This window comes from Sceloporus occidentalis, unplaced genomic scaffold (genome assembly GCF_023333645.1).
Source record: "Sceloporus occidentalis isolate IW3139 unplaced genomic scaffold, rSceOcc1.0.p SCAF_3, whole genome shotgun sequence".
Classification (NCBI taxonomy): domain Eukaryota; kingdom Metazoa; phylum Chordata; class Lepidosauria; order Squamata; family Phrynosomatidae; genus Sceloporus; species Sceloporus occidentalis.
In genome coordinates this window covers 138952591-138974357 of record NW_028316983.1, presented here as the reverse complement: position 1 = coordinate 138974357, position 21767 = coordinate 138952591, and the positions used below count along the sequence as shown (strand labels likewise).

General features: G+C 38.6%; 1 protein-coding gene across 1 annotated transcript in view; it reads left to right on the top strand.

The window, feature by feature from the left end:
- Window positions 1–21221, top strand: part of DAP (death associated protein) — a 66601-nt gene extending 45380 nt beyond the window's left edge. The window contains exons 3-4 of the mRNA XM_089516449.1: window positions 15405–15447; window positions 19260–21221. Of these exons, the coding sequence (XP_089372575.1) occupies window positions 15405–15447; window positions 19260–19379 (163 nt within the window). The 3' untranslated portion in view covers window positions 19380–21221. The remainder of the gene's footprint in view (window positions 1–15404; window positions 15448–19259) is intronic.
- Window positions 21222–21767: the final 546 nt, after the last annotated feature.

The window sequence follows — 21767 nt, the reverse complement described above, 5'->3', positions numbered from 1 at the left end:
TCTGTGTAATGTGGCAGATGGTTCTGATTTTCCCCCATCATAGAATGAAATTAAGACTAAGATGCTCCCCCCCTTGATAATTCTGTCTTCATTATTTAACTAGATAATTCTGTAACATTTTGAAATAAATATTCTATGATTCTATGAAATAATATAAGTGTAAACCAGATTTATCACACACTTCTAGGGGTGTATATAACCATCACCTATGGTTATGCATATATCATGTATCTTTGTCATGCTGGATACAGAGCAGAGGTGCAATACATAGCTATGGGGCTGATAAACAAGTACAATGTTTATATTTGGGTAGATTAAATCTGGTTTTGGATTGGATTTAAGAAAACTGTTTAAAAGATGTACAACAAGGACAAAGATCAATGAAAAGGGCACAGGCACATAAGGAGGAAGCAGTTTTGTTTTGTTTAGTTTTGTTTTGGGTTTTGTTTCCTAGTAATCGCATGTCTTTACTGGTCTAGTTAAACAATAGAAAAATAGTACAGAACAATGTTAGGGAGAGAAATACTATTCTCCAAGACTGTATTATTTGAGAATACAGGTGATGAGAGCCCATATGTTTTTGGGTTTTCATGTGTAAAAAAGAGGAGGAGGAAATAACCTTCTGCATATATAGAGGCCAGTGTTACAAAAGCTGAATGATTTGATACTGCTGAAAGGTAGTTTGTCTCTTCTCCTTTTTCCTTTTCATTAAAAATGCATGGATTCCCCTGTGACTGAAAGTGACTCAGTGGATGTTAGGGTCCAGGGATTCCCAGTCAGGTAATTTTCATCTTCCAAATATATTCCGTGTTCCTTAGTGTGTGACAAGGTTTATATGGTTTATTTCTTCAGGTAATTCAATAGGAAGTTAGCCTACTGAGGGGCATTTAACTTGCTGCTTCTACAGTGGGCTCTTGGTATCCTCTGGAGTTTTGGTCCAGGATGCCTTGTGGATACCTAAATCTGCTTAAGTCTCATGAAATACAGTGACATAGTAGAATGGCTTTTCTTATATAAAATGATAAAAATCAAGCTTTGCTTTTTGATTTTTTTTTAAAATAAAACCATAGATGGTTGAATCTGTGGATAAAGAATCCATGGATACAGAGTGTTGACTGTATGTTTACTTGGGGCCTAAATACCATAAACATGCTGGATCCCATCTGATCTTGAACGCTTAGCAGGGGCAGCCCTAGGTTAGTATTTTGATGGGAATAAGGTGCTGTAGGCTGTATTTCAGAGGAAGGAACTGGTAAAACCACCTCTGAGATTTCCTTGCCTAAGTTTGCTGCCACACTGCACAATTGATGCATTTTAACATCTCGTTAACTGTCATGGCTCCGTCCCATGGAATCCTGTGATTTGCAGTTTATTATGGCACCAGAGCTCTCTGACTAGGCTAAATCTAGATTTAGAAGGCTAAATATCTCACAAAACTACAAGTATCACAATTCTGTAGCATTGAGCCATGGCAGTTAAAGCGCCATTAATTCTGCAGGCTGTAGATGCAGCCTAAGAAAGCCCTGTGAAACTCACAGGGGTTGCCATAGAATGAAAAGCAACCTAAAGGCACAAACACGCACACATATGTTTAATAAAAACAAATGTAATAGAATAGCTGATATTATAGATGAGAGAAATAAGATCCCTCTTTGTAAAGTTTGCAGTTTCTGGGCTTCTGAGTTTCTGAGCTGGTATCTTAAATGAGAACAGAAATGTGTCTGCAATACACAGTTATGTCAAAAAGGTGTGCATGTTTAATGTGGGAACCTCTTTCCATTTATTGTTGTCAGGCTCTCTTGACTGACTGAGGCTAAACTTTGGGTTAATGTTAGCAAGAGAGAAACCTGATTGCCCTGGTAAATTGAACATCCCCTCTGTTGTAAGCCGCCCGGATTCCCAGTGATTGGGCGGCATATAAATAAATCCTATTATTATTATTATTATTATTATTATTATTATTTTCTTGGCTCCCAGCAGTTCCTTTTTTTACTTTTTCTCCTTCCTTCATCCATGCTTCAGTAATAAAGTGGCCTGCTTTTGTATTTTTGTTTGTGTTGAGGTTCCTGGCACTATACAGGTAAAGGCAGTGCCTGCAGTCTGAGGACCATAGCACTGAGGACCATAGCCCAGAGAGCTACTGTGGACTGTGTGTGCAGGCCTTGAAGCCAAATGTAGAATGGATATACAACATGACTTCTTCCAGCTGGCTTACAACAAGGGGCCTTTGGATAGTTTGGGCCTGGTGTGAGAAATAGAAACTTGACCTTCTAACATGTATGTGAGCAGTATCTACTGCTTGCAACACTTGTGGCTGCCGTCCCTCTTCCTCTAGGCCCTGACTGACCAACCAGGGAACACCGCTTTCAGGCCAAAATTAAGGCACAGACCTGACCCTGGCAGTGCTCTTGGTTTGAAGGTAGCATCTATAACTCAGTTGAGTTATATCGCCCTTCTACTTTTCATAGCTTCACATCCTGGAACGAATGAGAAACATGTTTCTTGTTGTAGTAGTCCTTTTTTTCAGAGAGGGGAAAAAAGCATATGAGTGATAAAGTGACGTTGTAAATAACCATCGGGGAGAAGGGGAGTTGTACATTCAAGAAATAAATGTGTGTGGAAGAAAAATTCAATACTTGCAACATAGATATATATATAAGGCTAGTGTAATATTAATAGGGGGCATTAACAGTAGGTATACAGTTGCGATCAAGAAACTCAACATGTCTCATAAATATACCCTCTTGCAAAGAGGAGATAGCCCATGACTTCAGATAGTGCCTCACAAATGCCTTGTAACTCAAATATGTGGTCTGGCTGAAATGAATTACTGTTTTAAAAGCTAGCACCAGTGACTGTCTGCTTTGAAGTGCTGTCCCAGCAATGGATTACAGCCTGGTAGTTAAACTTAGATTATAACGGACCAAAACAGTGGCTTTTTGGGACATGAAATGGTAAACATATTTTTCACTCCTGCTGTATTTCAGCCACTGCCCACAGAATAGATTTCATATTCTTAGTTTATTTGAGGGCATTTGCTTCCTCCTACCACAAAAAGGGGGAAGCTGTAATAATAAAATAATGTTTGTGTCTGTAGCAGACAGAACTCATGCCACAAAATTTTATTGTGGTTGTTCTTGTTGTTGTTATTTTAGACATTGCAATGCTAAGTTACAAGCAGAAGCTAAAAAGAGGAGGGCAGTCATAACCCATCAGAAAACTGATACACATGTTAAAATTTGTTTTCCAAATTGCAGAGACAACTGTCAAGTCAAAATTCCAAATTGGGGAGGCTTTATCAAAGCAAGGTGGATTGCCACAACTCATCAGGAACTGGCAGTAGATGTCTCAAAGTTTAACATAATGTTTGTGATTGCTATCCAAGTTGCAGCCCCCACTTTCAAGTGGAAAAATCAAAACTATCAACAGGGATCAAAAAAAGAAGTCCTGCCATAATTTTACATCAGGAAACCCTGGTTTGTTGTTGTGTGCCTTCAGGTAGTTTTTTGACAACCCTCTTTTTGATCAGTTGATCATAATAAATAAAATGAATGACAACCTTCTCTGAGGTTGAGAGTGAATGTCTTGCCCAAGGTCACATAGTTGGTTTACATGTCTGACCAGAGTTTGAACCCTGGTCTCCAGAGTCCTGGTCATATGCTCAGACCACTGTCTCCGGATAGATACCTTAAAATTGGACAGAGGATTTTTAGCTGTTACCCAATCCCCAGCAAATAATTTCAAGTTGAAATTACAAGAGGATTACTTCCTAGAAATGAAAAAGCTGGGTATGCCATCCTTTTGCAGGACCTCATGGCAGATTATTTGAAATCTGACAAGATGTTTTTTGGTTGTTACCCAAGTTTCAAAGACCTGTTTGAAAACAAAATTCCAAATGGGCAGTTTCTAGAAGCAAAAAGCAGCCTGTCATAATTCATCTGAAATATTTTTAATGTGTTTGAACAAAAGAGAGGACACTTTTGGACACAGCTGCTAGGACTTCTGAGGAAGGAAAAATGTGGAGAAACAGTTAAAAGTTAAGGCATGAATAAGAGGAAAACAGATTCAAGGAAAATCCATTATTTGTATGTAGACTCTTGCATACTGGATATTGTCTATATCACTAAAGGAAGAAAAGAAATAGACTCAGACTTATGTTATCAGAAACCTGTGAAATTTTCTCTGTTTATTTTGTTGCTCTGGAATGATTGAAAAAATACCTTAATGCAGGAGTGGAAATCTACCGTCATACCCATTGGAGTCATGTATCTTGTATCTTCTGCTGTTCTTAAACCGAATGAACCAGTTCCTTGTTTTAAGGGCACTTTTATCATATTTTCTCCTCCCAGCAGCCCTGTGCATTCAATAACTGCAAAACATCAAGGTGTTGAAAATTACCCTACTGTACCTATGTTCACCTTCATTCTCATGTCTGATATGCAGAATGGCAGCTGTCATCAGTTATCTTTTAACATGTGCCAATGCCTTCCACATGTGACATAAAGTTATGTTAATAGTACAATCCTATGTAGGAACTAAGTACCATTGAGTTCAAAGGGACTCGTTCCTAGATAACTAGATATATCTTGCATTGTAGCCTGAATGCCAAAAGTTACTCTGAAAGGGTGCCTTTACCTCCAGCTTATTCTCCCTCCCTTCAGCCTCCCTGGTACTAGTGCCGGCAAAATGCAATTATAAAATGTGAAAAAACTCTTGCTATAACATCTTCTAGCATTTACCACTGAGACTGTTGCTTCCACTTTTTGATAGACAATGTATTTTCATGCAGTGCAGAGATCAGTTTTAAAGACCTCCAGATTTTATGGCATTCAGAGCTGCAACTTCACTTGCTGGCTAAACAACTAAAGCAGGTTTGTTTCTGAAAAACGAACGGACAGATTAATTACCAAATGGTTGAAGCCAAACTTTAAGCCTCTGGGATATGGAAGTTCACCTACACAGTTTATAGTAGTTTGATACCACTTTGACTGTCATGACTCCATCCTAAAGAATCTTGGGATTTGTAATTTGGTGAGGGATTATGACAATTGTGAACCCAGGCTATGCAGCAAGTGGCATGGCTAGAATTCAAGCAAAAACCCACCAGCTGTGGGCAGTGTTATCTTCCATTCTTTTTTTGTCCCTCGCTAGTTCTTCTCTCCCCGAAACCTTATCTGGCAACAGGAATTCTCATGTATTCATTCAGTCAGTCCTCGGTGTCTATCTGTCTGTTTCATATCCATTTGGAGTTAGGAATGAGCGAGTTTTACCAGATAAGTTACACAAAAGTTGGTCCTATGTTGTTCAAAGAGCAAAGAAGTGAAAGCTTGAGTAGCATGATTCTGGTCACTTGTGAAAGCTCTTAGCTATTTAGAGTAAGTCTTACATCTCCTGCTTTTGAGGAGCCTCGTGTGTTCAAATGAGTGATTCAGTATATGTCCCAGACAACACCATCCTAGCTGCTATGAACATGGTGGAATCAGAGCACACCAATATCCCATGCAAGGAAGGACTGCAAGCCACCAAAAACACAATTCTTAGTGGGACTACGGCATACCTGACCACCAAACTCTGCCATTTTGTACTTATTCATAACTACATCACTTTCTGGAATAACATGTAGAGTACCTTCAAATCAGTGCCATACCATGTATGCTTGCATGACACTACAGTATGTAGATATCTTCATGGCTGACCTGGAAAACACTTCAGCTCCTGCACCCAGAAACCTGAGATACATTTATGACAGTAACATCATTGTAAAGCGACATAGTATACAGCTTAGCACAAATTATATTGATAGCTCACTGGTCACTGCACATACCTACGTGCCTCCAGCTTCCACCTGCAACACACTACCAAGTCTGTGGTTTACAGCCAAGCCCTCAGGCTCAGCTGCAACCTTTCAGACCCACAAGACCAGGATTCCAATGACAGGCATTCATTTTGAACTCAAAATATTGTCCTCCTCATTTTCACCCAGTGAAGAGAAAAAGACTCAACAACGCAATATTGGTACATGGAACAATCCTACTATACCAAAAGCAGAAATGACAGAACACTACTAGTTGTCATTTACAGCACCCAGCTAAGACCATTGGAATGCATCATTAACCAAATGCAACCAGTTTTAGAAAATAACACTGTCCTCTCATAGGCTGTGAGTGACAGGCCTTCATTTGCTAACAGATAGCCTTTTACCCTTGACATCACACATAATATGACTGACAGGATACCAGTTTTGTCCCCGCACCTACTCTGCCAGCATCATTACAGGTCCAAACAAATCGCCCACAACATCAGAGGTGCATTTACTTCCTTGTCCTCCAGTGTGTTATATGACACCCTTTCAGCAAAGCCCCTCTACACACTACACTAGACAAATAGGACAGCCTCTACACAAGGGGATAAAGAGACACAGATTTGATATTAGGAATGGCAATATGCCAAAACAATTGACAGAACAATTTAATCTTCCGGCACATACAATCAATGATTTTCAAATTGTTGTTTTGGACCAAAAAAGAAAAATCAGAGAAGGAAAAGAAAGAGAAACCTCTGGATTGGAATATATTTGCTAATTCCAGTCCATTAGCAGTTCATTAGTATGAACAGAGGCAATGGTTTCTTTGTGTATTACACACATTAATATATATGTTTTCATCAAAGGTCACCCATATAACAATAGAATTCAACCCAGACAATTTTCCCACCACAAGAGAATTGACTGTTAGGTAAGCATAATTTATTGCTTTCACAACTCCGTACTGCAAACTCAAGACTTTCACACTGTTTGACAGATCCTGATCAGCTTAGACGAGTCTTTGAGTTTTATTGCCTGAGTTACAGTTTGTATCTTTCTGTATCCCATTTCACGTTGATCCTATCTCACAGCTATGTAATCGTTCTTAAATACCTGTGGCTTAATAATGCTATTCCATCAGTGTGTCTGATGAAGTGGACTAAAATTCACAAAAGTTCATATTAAAATATATCAGTCTCAAAGGTGCTGCTTGATTTTCCCTCGCCTGCTTTTTTCCAGCTCCTGTTAATCATTACCACTCCCATTTTTAAAAATGAATTAATAAGATATAGCTTAACCTCATGGTTGTTACGAATATAGGATAAAGAACCTGTATGTGTCACTGTGAAGTCACTGAATTAATCCGTCTAACAAGTATCTCTCTGTGTGTGTATGAGAGAGAGGGAGAGCATATAATAACCATTGGGAGGATTATTTGTATCTTTGCGTGCTTCTTGTACAGTAATTTGTGTAAAAAAAAACCCCACGATCGGCTGGTGTGTTGTACCTAGCTTCACAAAGCTTGGAGGCTCATCAGTGCCATCCTGTGGCAAACCTTGCAAAATTGCAAGCCAACTAGGTTGCCAAGCAAACGATCTCCCAGTGTTATAGAGTGCCCAATAATGTGTCAGTGTGCTAGCAAAGCATTATCGCTGCAAGAAGCAAATTATCATTAAACAATGGTAAGCTATTTCAAAACAATTTTAACTGCAGGGCCACTCATTAGAAAACCTGCACTGAGTAAATCAACTCTAGAAAACAAAAGAACAAAAATTGAGGGGGGAAGCAGAAAAACAAAGAGCTAAACTTCTGTTACAGAGACACTACAACCCTGTAGGATTGAGAGCTACCTACAGTTGTATCAAAACTCCAGTTAGGGAGATTTTTATTGCATTTATGCAGAAAAACCTGGTTTTGAAACTCCCATGCATGGCTTTACAGTTTGAATGCAACAGAGAACAGGGCATTAATTGCTTTTTGTCTTGGGGTTTTATTTCTTTGTTTTGCACTTTGTGGCTTGCCATGAGCCCCTTCCCAGTTTCCACTAAGGGGCTTTGAGCAATAAGATAATTTTTCTAAGCAAATGTGTACATAATTAAAATACAGATTAACTGTTCTGCTTAAACCCTCTGATTTTAAATGAATATGTGGAAACTTCCACCATGGCCTGCTAAAACAAAGTGTTCTCACATCCTAATGTATTGCATTCATATAGGCCGAACCTAGAAGAGTTGCTTAATGTTTATATCTGATGGGGCTTTGATTTCCACAGTAGTCTGCAATTTAAGCTGCTGTTTTGGAAAATGGTGAATGGTGGCCTGTTACAGACAGCCAAAATAAAGCTGCTTCGAGTCACTTTGGAGGTAGGGTATTTCAATGATGCATGAGTCCTAAGAGTCTGGAAGCTTCACCAAAGCTGCACTCCAGTCCTTAGGACTGGAGTATGGCTTTGGTGCGGCCTTTGGACTCTTAGGCCGCATGTATCATTGAAATACCATACCTCCAAAGTGACTCGAAGCAGCTTTATTTTGGCTGTCTGTAACAGGCCATAGAGAAAATATAAAAGCATATAGATCCATCTTTGTTAATGGAGGCCCAGTTGGACTTGGTGGCTGCAGTAGTCTGAGTCCAGCTTCAACTGGTCAATGTACAGTAGCCTTTCCTGTACAGGAATAATTTAGCCACACCAGTCCACACTTGGATAACTTTCAGATTAGACTGCTGCAATGCACTCTATGAGGCTGCCCTTGAAGATGCCTCAGAAGTAACAGTTAGCCTACTGACCAAAACACCATAGAGAAGCTATATACTATAGCACTGATTTTAAAGGATTTGCATGTGTGCTGATGGTGACATTTAAAACCCTAAACAGATCAGAACCTTGACAATTGAAAGAGCACCTCTCCTATGTACTTCCCCAAGGACTGAATTCTGCTAGAGGAGCCCTTCTTTGGGTCTCACCAGTGGAGGTAATACACCATAGGGATTCCCTGCTGTATTGTCCTGCTTCTGGAATATGCTGTCCATAGAGGCCTAACTGGCACTAGTGTCAGCCCAGCACCAAATTAAAACATGTCCATTTATCAAAGCCTTTGGTGTAGTTTTGTCCAAATCTGCACATGTGCATGATTTTAATTATTTAGTTATTTTTAATATATCTTGTATTAAGTTGTTAAATTGTTTAATATACAGTGGGCCCTTGTTAATAAAATAAATAAATAAATAAATAAAATATCTGCTGGTTCTAGGATTCCCCATCCCCACGGATGTCAAATTCACTGGATACTCACGTCCCATTAAATATAATGGCATAATAATGCCACTCTCTTGTGCTTTGGTCAGGCCTCACCTGGAATACTGTGTGCAGTTTGAGCACCACAATTCAAAAAGGATGTTGACAAGCTGGAGCATCTCCAGAGGAGGGCAACCAAAATGGTGAAAGGTCTGGAAACTATGCCTTATGAGGAGAGATTTAGGGAGCTGGGTATGTTTAGCCTGGAGAAGAGAAGATTAAGAGGTGGTATGATAGCCCTGTTTAAATATTTGAAGGGATGTCATATTGAGGAGGGAACAAACTTATTTTTTGCTGCTCCAAAGAATAGGACCAAGAGCAATGGATTCAAAGTATAGGAAAAGAGATTCCACCTAAACATTAAGAGGAACTAACTAACAGTAAGAGCTGTTTGACAGTGGGATATGCTGCCTCAGAGTGTGGTGGAGTCTCCTTCTTTGAAGGTTTTTAAATAGAGGCTGGATGGCCATCTGTCGGGAGTGCTTTCACAGTGTATTCCTGCATGGCAGGGAGTTGGACTGGATGGCCCCTATGGTCTCTTCCAACTCTATGACAGTGATGTCCCTTATATAAAAAAGGCAAAATCAAGGTTTGCTTTTGGGAATTTATATATATTTAAAATATTTTCAAGCAGTGGATGGTTGAATCCTTGGCTAAAGAATCTGTGGATATGGAGGGCCAACTATACTTTTAATTTATTCAGATTATCCTTACTGTTCTAAATTCTTTTAAACTGTTTAAATTGACACTGCCCTTGCGTATAGAGTAAAATATAAATATTTTAACAAATATGTAAATATACTAAAAACATGCCTTGCCTTATAGTGTTCTAAGGGTGGTCATAATAATATATGAAGTGCTTTGATCACACTAAAATGCTATATAAATGTAGCTATACATAAAATAGCGTTGTTGTTGATGTGTGCCTTCAGGTTGTTTCTGACTCAACGGCAATTCTGAGATGAACATACCACTGTTTTTCCTTGGCAAAATTTGTTCACAGGGGGTTTGCATTAATATAATGATATTCAACGTTAGGTGCTATAACAGTAATAATTAACAATAAGAACTGCACAAAGAAGAAAGATTCCAAATTCTGAGTCTGAGAATGTAGGCATTTTAGTATTCCTCATATCTCCTTTCACTGGCTTAGTGGTCTTTCCAATTACTCAGTCAATTGTATGATTTCTTTCAGTGTCAATAAACTCTTTGTTTAATCTTTGGTATTACGAAATATTAGAATTTATTTTATGGGATTAAGAATAAATGAACCTCTTGAAGATCCTGATATTTGGCAGGTGCATTTCTTAGTAGTGGCGCATGTGTGACTTCAGATTAAGTGCTCTAAACATTTCAGTGTATCCAGGTGTTGGGCATCTCTCCATATGTTACAGTAAATATGAAACATCCTTCTTTTTACAAAAGGGGAGAAAATTCTCTCAGAAATGTTAGATTTTTTCGTGGCATTTTTGTGAGTTAAAAAGGAGAGCTTCATTTATATTTGCTAAGTGAATTAGTTAAAAACAAGCATTCCATATAATAAATGAGTGGGGTGTTTTTTTAATAAAAACATTTTTTTTTTACTAAAGCCTAGAGAAAAAGGTATGTAATATCTTCAAAACAACATCTGTCAGACTGGTTTTCATCAGATTAAATATATCCTCAAAGCAGCCATAATGGCTTACAAAATACTAGAAATGTAGGTTACACTTTGCATGAAACACCAGCAGAATGTAAAGCACTTGAAAGAGTGAAAAACCCTGTTTCTGCCTCCCCCTCTGATTCCCTGGAGGATTGGAGGAGGGGGAAGGGAGGCGGCTGTCAGGATTTCTCTGTCCCTTTCCCTTTTTAGCTGCTTTTGGTGAGAAACAATGCTGGAGATGCTGGGATGCTGTAAATAACATTAAAGGCAGGCTCTCTGGCTCTCTCTCAGTAGAAATCTCAGAGTCTGGGCTCTAAGACTACTTCAAGGAATAGAGGTATGCTGTACTGGACAATATGACCAGTAGAGAGTATGAAGGCTCTGGGTTGAATAAATGCAGTTTAATAGTACAAACCTGATCTTCTTTCCCAGCCAGATCGGCAGGACAAAGAGACTCCAGCAATGCTTCCATTTGACCATTTTTCCAGTATCACCTCCTAGGGACCCATGGCTGAACACATCTATTCAACTACAACCAATATATAAGAAATTTTATTTTTTAAAAAAATCTTAGAAATATACATTTTGTAGTTAGACTTTCAGATGTTTTGCTCCCTGGCTTTGTAAATAGTCCACAGTTTAGTTTTGCGTGACCATCCCCGCCCTGTTTGTATCCTCATGACAGTCTTCTGAGTTGAAATTATCTTGAGAGATGTGACTGGGCCAGTGTCACCTTGTGAGCCATAGCTGTCTGGGGATTTGAATAAACCCAACTGAAGTTTGAAAAAGAACCTTTTCTTTTCTATATTTTCTTTCTTCCTTTTCCCCTTTGTTTTCTTACTTGCCATCAGTAATAGGGTTATCATATGTTTAATCTTGCTTTAAATTTCTGTAAACTGCCTTGGATCCCATCTCAGGAGAAAGGCAAGTTATAAATTCAATAGTAGATGATGATGATGATGATGATGATGATGATGATGATGATGATGATGATGATGATGATGATGATGATGATGATGAATGTTTCCAAAACTGGTTTTATCTGAAAGGAATAATACAAGCATGTTTCCCTATTTTTGAGTATAATTTTTGAATTGGAATCCCTGTAATATTTCTCTCTCTCTCTCTCTCTCTCTCTCTCTCTCTCTCTCTCTCTCTATATATATATATATATATATATATATATATATTCTAATAAAAAGAAAGTGGGACACGAATTCAGTCACTGGGCTCTCTCTCTAGCTTTTTTTTTCTGGAGAGCTGACTAGTAACATTAGCTGCTGTTGATCAGAAACTACTAAAGACATGATCCTACATCTGTGACCCACAACCAGTTTCCTAATATACAAATGTGTAAATGCTTGGTGGAAGTTGAACTCCCAGTCGAGTCAGCTTACATACTTATTTCTGAATCAGAATTCTAGCTCTTTGTGGTTTTATTGCCTTGTTTTAGTGCAGAGTGCATTAGATTGAAATATCTCCCATGTGAACAGCTCCAAAGCTGTCTCAGCAGAGAGAGGAAGAGAGAGTCCAAATTAGCGTCTTCTCTGACACGAGAAGCATTATGGCAAGCATTGTCTTGAGCAGCATGGGTAGATAAATCTAGTGGGAGTATGTGATTTTCAGAAGATGCTGTGCTCAAATTTCATGGTTCAGTGGAGAACAGTGAAAACTGAAAGGTCATAGGGAGAAAATGTGAGGAAATCATTCAAATTCAGATTTGCCATTATGAAGGCTTTCAGAAAATGTCATGGCAAGCAAATAGTGTATGAAAACTAAATTTCATGTTTTATTAACAGATTCATTTTTCTTCATTTCTATTCATTTCTTCTCTTGTATGTTAAGTGCTTATCACAAATTCAAAATGTTTGTCAACCCAGCATAAAACTCCCTAGAAGTGCCATAGCGACATTTCCTTGATTTTTCTGTTGTAGTATGAATTTTAAAGACTAATGTAGTATTACTTGTTTCCTACTAAAACTTTGACCCATGGAAAGTCGGTGTGCTTTTTTGCAACCTGGGCAGAGTCCTTAAATCTCCCAGTAAAGCAGAAGGTAAGGCAGCTCGCACATCACCCATTCCTTCCCAGTACACCAATACCTCCTTTCCAGTATTTTGTCTCCCAGGATGAAGAAGACAAGTAGACCAAGGGATCCAAGAAGAAATGCCCATAGGGAGCAGTAGTTTCCTTGTTTCTTGCTTATTTGACTATTCCTGGGTGCAGAGTTGCTTGGAGATGTGGTGTAGGGACACTTCCATTTTGAAGTTGCTCTTTGTTTTGTTTTGCTCTGTTTATGTTATTACTGTATTTTATTTGGCTTTCCTGTCCCAGATTATGGATTTTTTAAAAAATTAATTACACAGTTGCAAGAGACAGTTCCATTTCCTGGAAGTATGGTTAGCCAAATTACATATGCAAGCCAAAGCTAAGTCCAACTAGGATTAGAAAGTAGTATTGGTGTAAAACCAGTGACCCTCCAGATATTAGACTCCAACTCCCAAGAGCCCCTGCTGTCATGGTCAGTAACCAGAAATGAACAGTTGTATCTGGAGCACCACAGGTTCCCCAATCCTGTTCTGTCGCTGCTTGCAAAAAAAGGAGGAGGAGGCAAATCTACCCTGATAATTAGTTGAAATATTGCAGGAACAAGACATTTTTCACAGAGCATAAATACCTCCATGAAAAATGGTTAACAAAATACCTTATAAGGTCTTACTTGTCAGTAAGCAGCTTTTCACAAAGTCTTGCCGTATAGCTGATGGATCAGTTCTTTCCTTCATCTGTCGAGCTCCTCCACCACCATGACCCCCGTTGTTAAAATGAGAGCAAATATGGAGTATCTTGCTGTTTTCCCCTCACCTTTTTCAAAACGCTTATGAGGCAGTAGTTCATTTTTGGAACTGCAAGTAATAACACCCAAAGTAGGATAGGGGTACTGTGACTGCAGAGGAGTTCTGCACCAATCTTCTCATATAAGTTGCCCCTTAGAGAGAAATGTGTAGGGCAACTCTGCAGGAGAGAAGATGGGGGAGAGAAAGCAGGTGGCTCATGCAAAATGGACAGGAGAGACTGAAGGGAAAAGGAACATCTTGCTTGCTGGCATGTGAACATTGCAGCTTGACTGGGCATCACCTGAGCTATTTGGGTGTGAGCTTTACAGAGATTATTGCTGCCTGTGCTCTTTTTTTAAAAAATGTTACTAAATTCTAAAACAGGTTTGTATATTTATTATAACCATGATGTCAGTGGAAGAACAACAGAACACCTGAAAGGTCAGAAACTGGCTTTTGAGATGATGGCCAGCTCCTGTTGTAGTTCCCCAATGTGTGATAAACCTCTCCACAGGAAATCTTAATTTAACTGTCTCAGCTAATAGCTGTTGAGAGTCCCATCTTCCATTAATGTATGCAGTCTTGAGAACAAAAAGTGGGAAATGGCTGTCACCTACATCAAGGATAAGCAGAAGGCAAAGTGTTATGTCCTGCTACTCGTTGATTTGCAGTAGATCATCAAGGATTTCTGACTTGCACTTGTTTAATGATAGCACAAAAAATGGTATCCAAATTATACTACTAAAAGAAAATAATATACAGGTTAAAACCAGGGATAGAAGAGCTATGAATTCAATTCAGTTTTAATTGTTGCTGCTGCTGCTGCTGTTGTATCCCTTCAAGTCATTTCCAAATTATGGCGACTCTAAAGCTAATGTATCTTGGGGTTTTCTTGGCAAGATTTGTTCAGAGGAGGGTTGCCATTGCCTTCCCCTGAGGCTGAGAGCATGTGACATGCCCAAGGTCACCCAATAGTTTTCATGGTCAAGCAGGGAACTGAACTCTGATCTCCAGAGTCATAGTCCAATGCTTAAACCACAATGCCACAGTGTCTCTTCAGTGTTAAAGCTCAAGATAAATGTCTGTCCTCTGAATAAGAATATGAATTCTAGGTTTATGTTTTTTTGCACCAGGTTCTAGTCTTTAAAAACGCCTTGGCCTGAATCTAATTGCTAGTTCCAACTTTTGTAGACCTTTTGAATCAATAAATCTTAGCAGTGTTGACTTAACAAGTTCCCATTGATTCAGTGGATGTACTTTACTCTAGTTGGGATTTTGATTTGGGCCTAATGCATGTTCTGACTGCTTGCTTTACTTGTGAGCTTCTAGAGGTATATGGCTGGCTAAGTTAAAAACAGAAAATGAGGATTAGATGCATCCTTATAACTTCCTCAGAGCCATCATTATGGGTATTTGCATTCTGCCTATCATCCTCAGAGAATCTGACACATCATTTACTTAATTTACATGCTTAAACTTTAGTTCACAAGCTTCAAGACCTAAATTGCATTCTATTTCATCTCTATTTAATTTTGGACATCTAATAACAAACCTCTCAAACTCATTGAGATTTATTTACATGGCCTTCTCTAACCTGGTACCTTGATTGGTTGGACTACAGCTCCCATAATGTCCTAGCCAATATGGAGGATTAGTGCATCAAGGATAGTCAGTTACTGGTGCAAGAATAAGCTGAATGAGAAGGGCGGTACCTGTATTTGTTTTAACAATGTTAGCTTTCCAAAATGTATCTGGCTCTTTTATAAAGTTTTAATTGCTGTTGTCAAATGGAACTCCTTGATTATGTAACTAAATACTTTTCTTTAATTTCTCAGTCCACCTAAACCAACTGTGTTCATTTCAGGAGTCGTTGCAAGGGTAAGTTTTGATCTCTGTTAATTTTGTGTTGGTTTTTAGATGAATAAATCCTTTTTTGCTTTGATATGAACTGCAATGTCGTCATTTTTTAAAATATGATACTTCTCTCTCTTTCTTTTTTCCTGCCTCTTTTAATTATCTGAATGGATCCTAAATGGAGGCATCACTTTTGAGTGCATTTTTACTATAGCAGAGGAGCGTCAGTATGAATGCATTTAATAAGTGTATTGTAGAATTCTAATTGTCTTGGGGATGAGGTTAGAGGTTTTTTTTAAGGAGGAGGATAACTGCAGTAATTATACACTTACTCTCTCTCCCTCCTTCTCCCTTTCACCAGTTCTGCATTCAAAGGTCCCAAATTGTAAAATCCTAATGCTTTAACATAGGCCTTGGATATGTGCATGTTGCCTTTCTATGTAAATATTCTCAGGGCAACATACATAATAAAAATAAAAGAAATATAAGAACTGTAAAAAAAAGTTGCAGAGAGATCATTTAAAAAACTGTCCACAAAGAGCCTTAGGAATGGAAATAAATCTGTATTGACCTGTAAGGAAAAAGCCTCCAAAGCCAATTATCAAGTCTGCCGAAATGTTCAAGAACTTGAAAACTTGCACACAGTTATATCACATTTTGGTGGTACCTAACGACATTAATGCCTATCTGTGGAATTTGGAAAATAATGTAGAATTACACACTTGAGGTGCCACCACTAAGAAGCTTTGACAGAAACATCATGGTCTGATATATGTTGTGTGTGTGTGTGTGTGTGTGTATGCGCTTTATGAATATATAGAGAGACTATGACCAGTTTGTATACGACTTTCTGTAGCATTGGCCATGGACCCTCCCTGTCTTTGTTTTGCTTAAGCTAACTAAATTTTTCTCCTGTAAATAATGTATCTGAAATAAGTATGTCAGTTACAACCTTCTTCATTTCAGTAACTTATTGTTACTGAGTGGGACAGGGGAAGGGAATCTCAATTTCTAACTGTATTATGGAAACCTTATTAGAAATGAGTTGTATTTTATGCTTTTGTGGTGTATTTTAACTGTGTTTTTTTTCCCCTTTGAAACAAAAAACACAAGAAGTAGCAAATTATACTTGATCTCATTTAAATGTCTATCTCGCCTTTCTACACAGTGGTGCCCAAGGCCGCTAACAGCGTGAAAGATAAAATATAACATAAAACAATCCTTTAAAATATTTTAATTAGCATAGAAAATCATCACGGAATATGAGTAAATTAAACCTGATCGCTGGTGGATCATGGGAGACACCCAAAGAGTCACAGCCTATGTTCATGTTTGTTTCGGAAAAATCAGCAGACCAGTAAGCACATGTCATGGGCATGTAAACAAATGTCATGAAGAATGGAAGATAGTGGAAGCAGAGCTAGCAAAAATACCTCCTCCTCCCAATGTTCTCTGGTTCTTATGGCTGCTGGTGAGGCATATAGTATGCATTATGGTTGCAGTTGTAGCTTCCTTGCTTCCTTGGCAATGCCCTGTGACTCACCAAAGCTGAAGATATAGTATTATGCAAAATAAGTAAATGCACGCACTTTCCCCAGTTTTAGGTGGTATCTAATGTTGTGCTATTCTTGTTACAAAACATAGGTTATTGTAACACAGAAATGCAACATTAGGACTATATTGGTTAAATCAACTATTCTCAACATTTTCCTTTATGGTGGGCCACTGCATCATCATGTAAAGCATTTGTTAAACCACCATGAAAGCAAGCCATTTAAAACATTTTTCACATTAAAAAACTAAAACCAAAGGGGACACGAAACCTATCCCAGTTACAGAGGTCACTGCCAAGTCCCCCCAATTCAGACCTGTCTCAAAGGCCAACAAAGGTCTGAAATACAGTGCAGAAACAATCCAGTTTGAGACCGTTTTAACTGCCATGGCTAAGTGCTAGGGAATTCTGGGACCTATAGTTTTGTGAGACATTTAGCCTTCTCTGTCAGAGAGAGCTCTGGTGCCAGAATAAACTACAGTTCCCAGGATTCTTTCACACTGAGCCAGGGCAGTTAAAGCAGTCTCAAATTGGATTATTTCAGCAGTGTGTTTTGGACCAAACTCTTTGAGGAATGACTTGTCTTGTGTGCCAACAGTAGTCTTCAGGCCACTGCTTAAGAATGACTGTCTTAGATGAATCTATTCAAGAATGTCTAATCAATTCTACAGGTCCTCATGACTAGAAATACAAAATGCAGATAGAAGTATCTTCTTAAGCAGATGATTTTCCTGTTTCACTTGTGGGAGGGAATGTTTTCTTCTGAGATGATTCCTGTTATAACATAAACAGACATTTACTAAAAACAAAGAAAGGATACTTCTTATTTCAGAGCTATTGTGTAGTTAATATGCAAATTTAACTGACAGATTAATTGTCTAAAATCCATGTGATGAAGCAAATAAGGTTTATTCAATTGGGTGACAGGCCTATTTGATATATTTTTAAACCACAAGCTATATATAGTATAGTTATATATAGTTTATTCTAAAGAATTATCACCATTCTGAAAGGACTGTATGATGGTTATACACAGTCCTTGGCAGGAAATAACAGATCTCACTATTCTAGGGCAGCGGTGAGAATCATGCAGCCCTCCAAATGTTGCTGGACTGCATCTCCCACTTTCCCTAGCCACCATAGTTAATGGCATGTAATGCTGGGAGATACAGTCTAATATCATCTCAAAATGTACAGGAGTCTCTCCCCTAATCTATGGAAATTGAATACCAGTGCAGCACATACTTCCTGTCTGATAAAGGAATGAAAATGCATGCAACATACACAAGTCATAGTTTTTAGATTTTATAGATTAAGTTTGATTAGATTTATTCAGGAGGATCATCTCAGAAAATGAAAACTTAGTAAATGCTAGTACATTTCTTGCAGGTATTGGTATGTCCATTATACATATTGGTATGATATCATAGCATTAATTGTGCCAGCTTTTTAAAGTTATACAACCACTTGTTTCATGTATTTTAAAAAGTATGATTTACATTTAATAAAATATAGACCAGCACTCATATACTTGAGGCAAGCTTGCAATAGTTTGTGCAGAAAAAGAGACTCCTAAAGCCAAATGCCTAAATTCCTTTCAATTTTCAACTAATTTTCATTGACCTGAGCAAAGCTGAAGTTTGTGAACTAAGGATATATCAAAATTTAAAAAGTAACAATTACTGGGAAACTTCAGCGGGTCCTTGGGTCCCAGGACCTGCCTATGGATAGCAAAATCTGTGGATATTGAAGTCCTATTAAATACATGGCATAGTAAAATGGTTTCCCTTATATAAAATAGAAAAATTAAGGTTTCCTGTTTGGGATTTATATTTTTTTTAAATATTTTCAAGCCTGTATCCGTGGATACAGAGGGCTGACTGTGTAAGTTGTTGTTAAGCACAGGTCCATTTTCTGTAGCGTTGGGACTGCACAATTGTAGCGTTACGATTACACTTTAACTGCCTTGGCAAGATCCTATGCATTTTGGGGGTTTGCAAATTAGGGAGAGGGATTTAGAATTCCTCCAGTGCCTCACCAGACATCAAACCCCAGATTCAGTAAGATGCAACCATGGAAGTTAAAGTGGAATAAGAGTACTACAACTGTGAAATGTGAAAAGGCCCTCCTTGATTTGAGTTAACATAGCAATAGGTATGAATCTGTGTTTTGACATCCTTTTTCATGTCAGGATGGAGCAACCAATCACATCTTAAATAAGTTGCAGGTGATGCAGGTCATCCCCTCCTTCTCTTAAACAATGTGTTTCCCCCCCTTTAACCAGGGTGATAAAGACTTCCCTCCAGCTGCAGCTCAAGTGGCCCATCAGAAACCTCATCCTTCAGTGGAAAAGCTTCCTCCCCCGCAGCATGTCACCCAGTACATCCACCAGCCTCGCAAATGAATTGCCTGTCCAAGACTCAGCCATTGTGTTTTCTGGATGGAAAGATGACAAGAATTGTGCTACCAGATCTTTTGCCTTGCCTATGGTTTTAATGGTTTAATATAAAGGGGAGGAGGGAGAGAAGGGGAAAGAGTTTTCACTTCCATCGCTCCAGCTGTAAAACATGCTTTCCCATACTACCAATTTAAAATGTTGCAGTCATAGAAATGTAATCGAGTGGGGACAGTCTAGATCAAAACATTCCTTTGCTCAGTAATTATTTTAAACTTTTTCATCCCTGGTTTTTGGCACTACGGGAATATATAGCATGAGAGATGGGAGTGGCTTATATCCTTCTCTCCTTTTCTATTGAGAAGGTTTTTAAAATTTGTGTAAGGCAGACCTTTCATGCCATTGTTGTGATCTCTGTTTAATTTTGTGTTGTTTCATTCTTCTTAAATAACTTTGAGGGCAAGTTGCTTATTTTTTTACAAGCATATGAAAGGACCAGAAATTTCTCAGATGGGTACATATGTCTTGCAAGTTTGTAAACCTTTAGAGGATTTATGCCATTTTTGTTGCAGCCTAGCCAAAGATTACCTAGCCTGTTGGCCCATAGTTTATCAAAATGAGCTCTGTATTTTCCCAGAGACCAGCAAAGCAATAAGACACAATAATCTCATGAAAACAGCCAAAATTGAGAAAGTTGCACAGTCCTTTTTTGATATATAACTCCATATCACATATTTGAAAGGGGTGGATCATCTGTTTAAATGCCGCTTTCCATGCAGTGCCTCCTGTACATGGAAAGTTAGCATGCCTGGCTTGATTAAAATTCTTCTTCCTGGTCTGCTAGGTTTCTGTGACCATGGTGCTTGAGATAAAATTCAAGTGTAAAATGCTTCACCTGCAGTAGTACAACAATCTGTTTCTGCAGACTTGAATCAACTGCACAGTGGCAACTTGAGTTGTGTGTTTTGTTAATAAAATCTGGTATAATCTGCTCATGACCAATAATTTGAACTTGCCCTTTTGATCACAGCAGTCAGAGTACATTAAAGAGAATGACCACCAAACACCACTAATGTATTGCAAGCGGCTGCAGAGGGAGGCATCTGTGTCCGCATATGCATCAGATGTATCCATTAAGCAGTAGGGGTCAGGTGAGCATTCAGAAATATATCTGAGGCCTGTTACAGACTGCCAAAATAAAGCTGCTTCGGGTCTCTTTGGAGGTATGCTATTTAAATGATGCATGCATCCTAAGAATCTGGAAGCTGCACCAAAGCTGCACTCCAGTGCTTAGGAATGGAGTGTGGCTTTGGCGTGACCTCTGGACTCTTAGGACCCAGGCATCATTTAAATAGCATACCTCCAAAGAGACCCGAAGCAGCTTATTTTGGCAGTCTGTAACAGGCCAAAATTCATATCTGCATCTGCTGCATGTGAGAATTTTCTTTGCTGGATGGAACAAAGTTGGAAATATTTCTATTTCAACTAAGATTGCCAATTAATGAAAGCTCGCTCTGGCCATGCATACAAAATTTTAATTACAGCAGCATAATTCAGAATCACTTAGTTCTTATACATTCAAATTTCACCTGCATTTTCAGGTACTTTAATTTTTAAATGATTAAAGTAGACTTACTCTTTTTTCAACTTATAATCTACAAAGGGTTTAAATGACTTTGGGGAAGGTTGGCTGCTAATAAATTATTGTTGCAACCGCTCTTCTGGCAAACTGGGAAATGTCCACTCCCTTTGGGCTTTAGAGAATCGTTTGTTTTTAATGACAAATAACATGAGAACGTAGCAAGAGGAGAAAGTTTTAGTAATAAAAATTTTCCCTTGAAAAATGTGTAATTATTGGATGACTGGCATTATTTCAAAAGAAAACAGGAATCACAATGGGACTTGCTTGGCTTCTTCAGCCCACTTTGCTATGAGTAAAGCACAAGTTACTTCACACAGAAACCTCACACAAGGGTGAGTTGCACTGTTTGATTTTCTCAGCTACTGCCAATTTAGGGGGAGGGTGGCTAAGATAGGTATTATTCTTTTTCCTCCTGCTCTGCCTATTCCTGCCTTTTCATTAGGTACATACCACCCAGTTATAAGCCAATGGCAGAAATGGCAGGGAACCAGATCAATAACAAAGTCTTTGTGCTCCAACAAAAAAACCCTTAAAGCCTCAGCAGGATTGTCCTTGGCTTAAGAATTGGACATGGGGGCCATCCACAGGTTCTACTTGCTCTGAATTGGTCCTCTTCCTATTAAGTTTGTCTTCTCAAGTGTCCTCTCTCATAAGTACTTGCCAGTTTTCTGTGAATCCAGGATCCTGGATTGCAACATGTGGATGGCTTTGTTTCTTGGGTGAAGACATTAATCTGTACGTTGTCTCCAAAGTTT